The sequence below is a fragment of the Zingiber officinale genome, chromosome 3B, assembly GCF_018446385.1.
Source record: "Zingiber officinale cultivar Zhangliang chromosome 3B, Zo_v1.1, whole genome shotgun sequence".
Lineage (NCBI taxonomy): Eukaryota > Viridiplantae > Streptophyta > Magnoliopsida > Zingiberales > Zingiberaceae > Zingiber > Zingiber officinale.
Window position 1 is genome coordinate 84,178,919 of NC_055991.1, and position 1,063 is coordinate 84,179,981.

The 1,063-nt window shown below is 49.8% G+C and overlaps 1 protein-coding gene across 1 annotated transcript; it reads left to right on the forward strand.

Moving 5' to 3' along the window:
• Positions 1-321: 321 nt before the first annotated feature.
• On the forward strand, positions 322-768 carry LOC122054979. The gene has a single exon (XM_042616384.1). The coding sequence runs from the start codon at positions 322-324 to the stop codon at positions 766-768; it is 447 nt and encodes a 148-aa protein (XP_042472318.1).
• The last annotated feature ends 295 nt before the right edge of the window (positions 769-1,063 follow it).

Sequence of the window (1,063 nt, forward strand, 5' to 3'; positions counted from 1 at the left end):
CATCCGGAAGAGAGACCTCGGCCTAATCAGTCCCGAGCGGTCAATGCCACATAATGGCGGTTCTCCATCTTCCGACTGAGGAATGACGTGAGTCGGATGACGCTGAATCCCGAGCCCCCAAGCATCAGATAATCATTCAGGGGCCGCTTATACTGATATGGCCTGACGCCCGAGCCTGTGCAGTGGTCATCCCTCCAGGGGTGCTCACGGAAAGCCACACCCAGATGTCCACTGGGGTAAGTGTTGTATTTTCTTAATTTATCTCCGATCGATGCTTATATTTTTCCTGGTTACTCGTAGTATTGGGTAGAAAGTCTGGCCATGTGCCAAATGCTTACTTTTTTAGAGCAGGAAGTTAAGCAACTGAAGGCATCGAGTGACCAATCATCTGATTCTCAGGAGTGGCTGGAGCAGATGAATACTAAGATGGCTCAGCTAAGAGCCGATCTGGCTAAGAGCGCCGAGCTGCTGGAGGCGTTGAAAGGAAAAACCGCTGAGCAAGCCACCCAAATAGCTTGGCTTAATAAACAGGCCAACACCTTTGAAGCCAAAATTCATTTGGCCAACACCAGAAAACTCTGGGCTATTGAAGATCTGGAGATCAAGAATAAAAAGTTTCGGGTGTTGGCTCAAAACTTGAAGGATTTTAAGGCCGCGCTGAAGGCCGAGAGGGATGGACAGTTGGCCAAGCAGACTTCAATGAAGACCCAACTCGATGCCAAGGACGAAGAGTTGACCCTGTTGAAGGAAGAACTTGAGGCCTCCTGAGCGGCCCTAGAGACATATCAGGGAGTCGAGTCGAGTAGGTGCAAACTTATGAAGCAAGCCTACATCCGCTCGAGTGTTTTTAATGACAAGGTCACCGACCGGGCACTTTGTCTGTTTGGCCTGGCGATCGAAGGGACGTTCGGCCAACTCAGGGAAGGAGGCTACCTCCCTGCTGCTCTATCGAGTAAGGTCATCGGTCAGGACAAGCTGATTGAATCGCTGCCCGATGATGTCTTGGATTATCTGGAGTGATCTTTGCTCGAGTGATTTTGTATTCACCATTCTGTTTGTAATC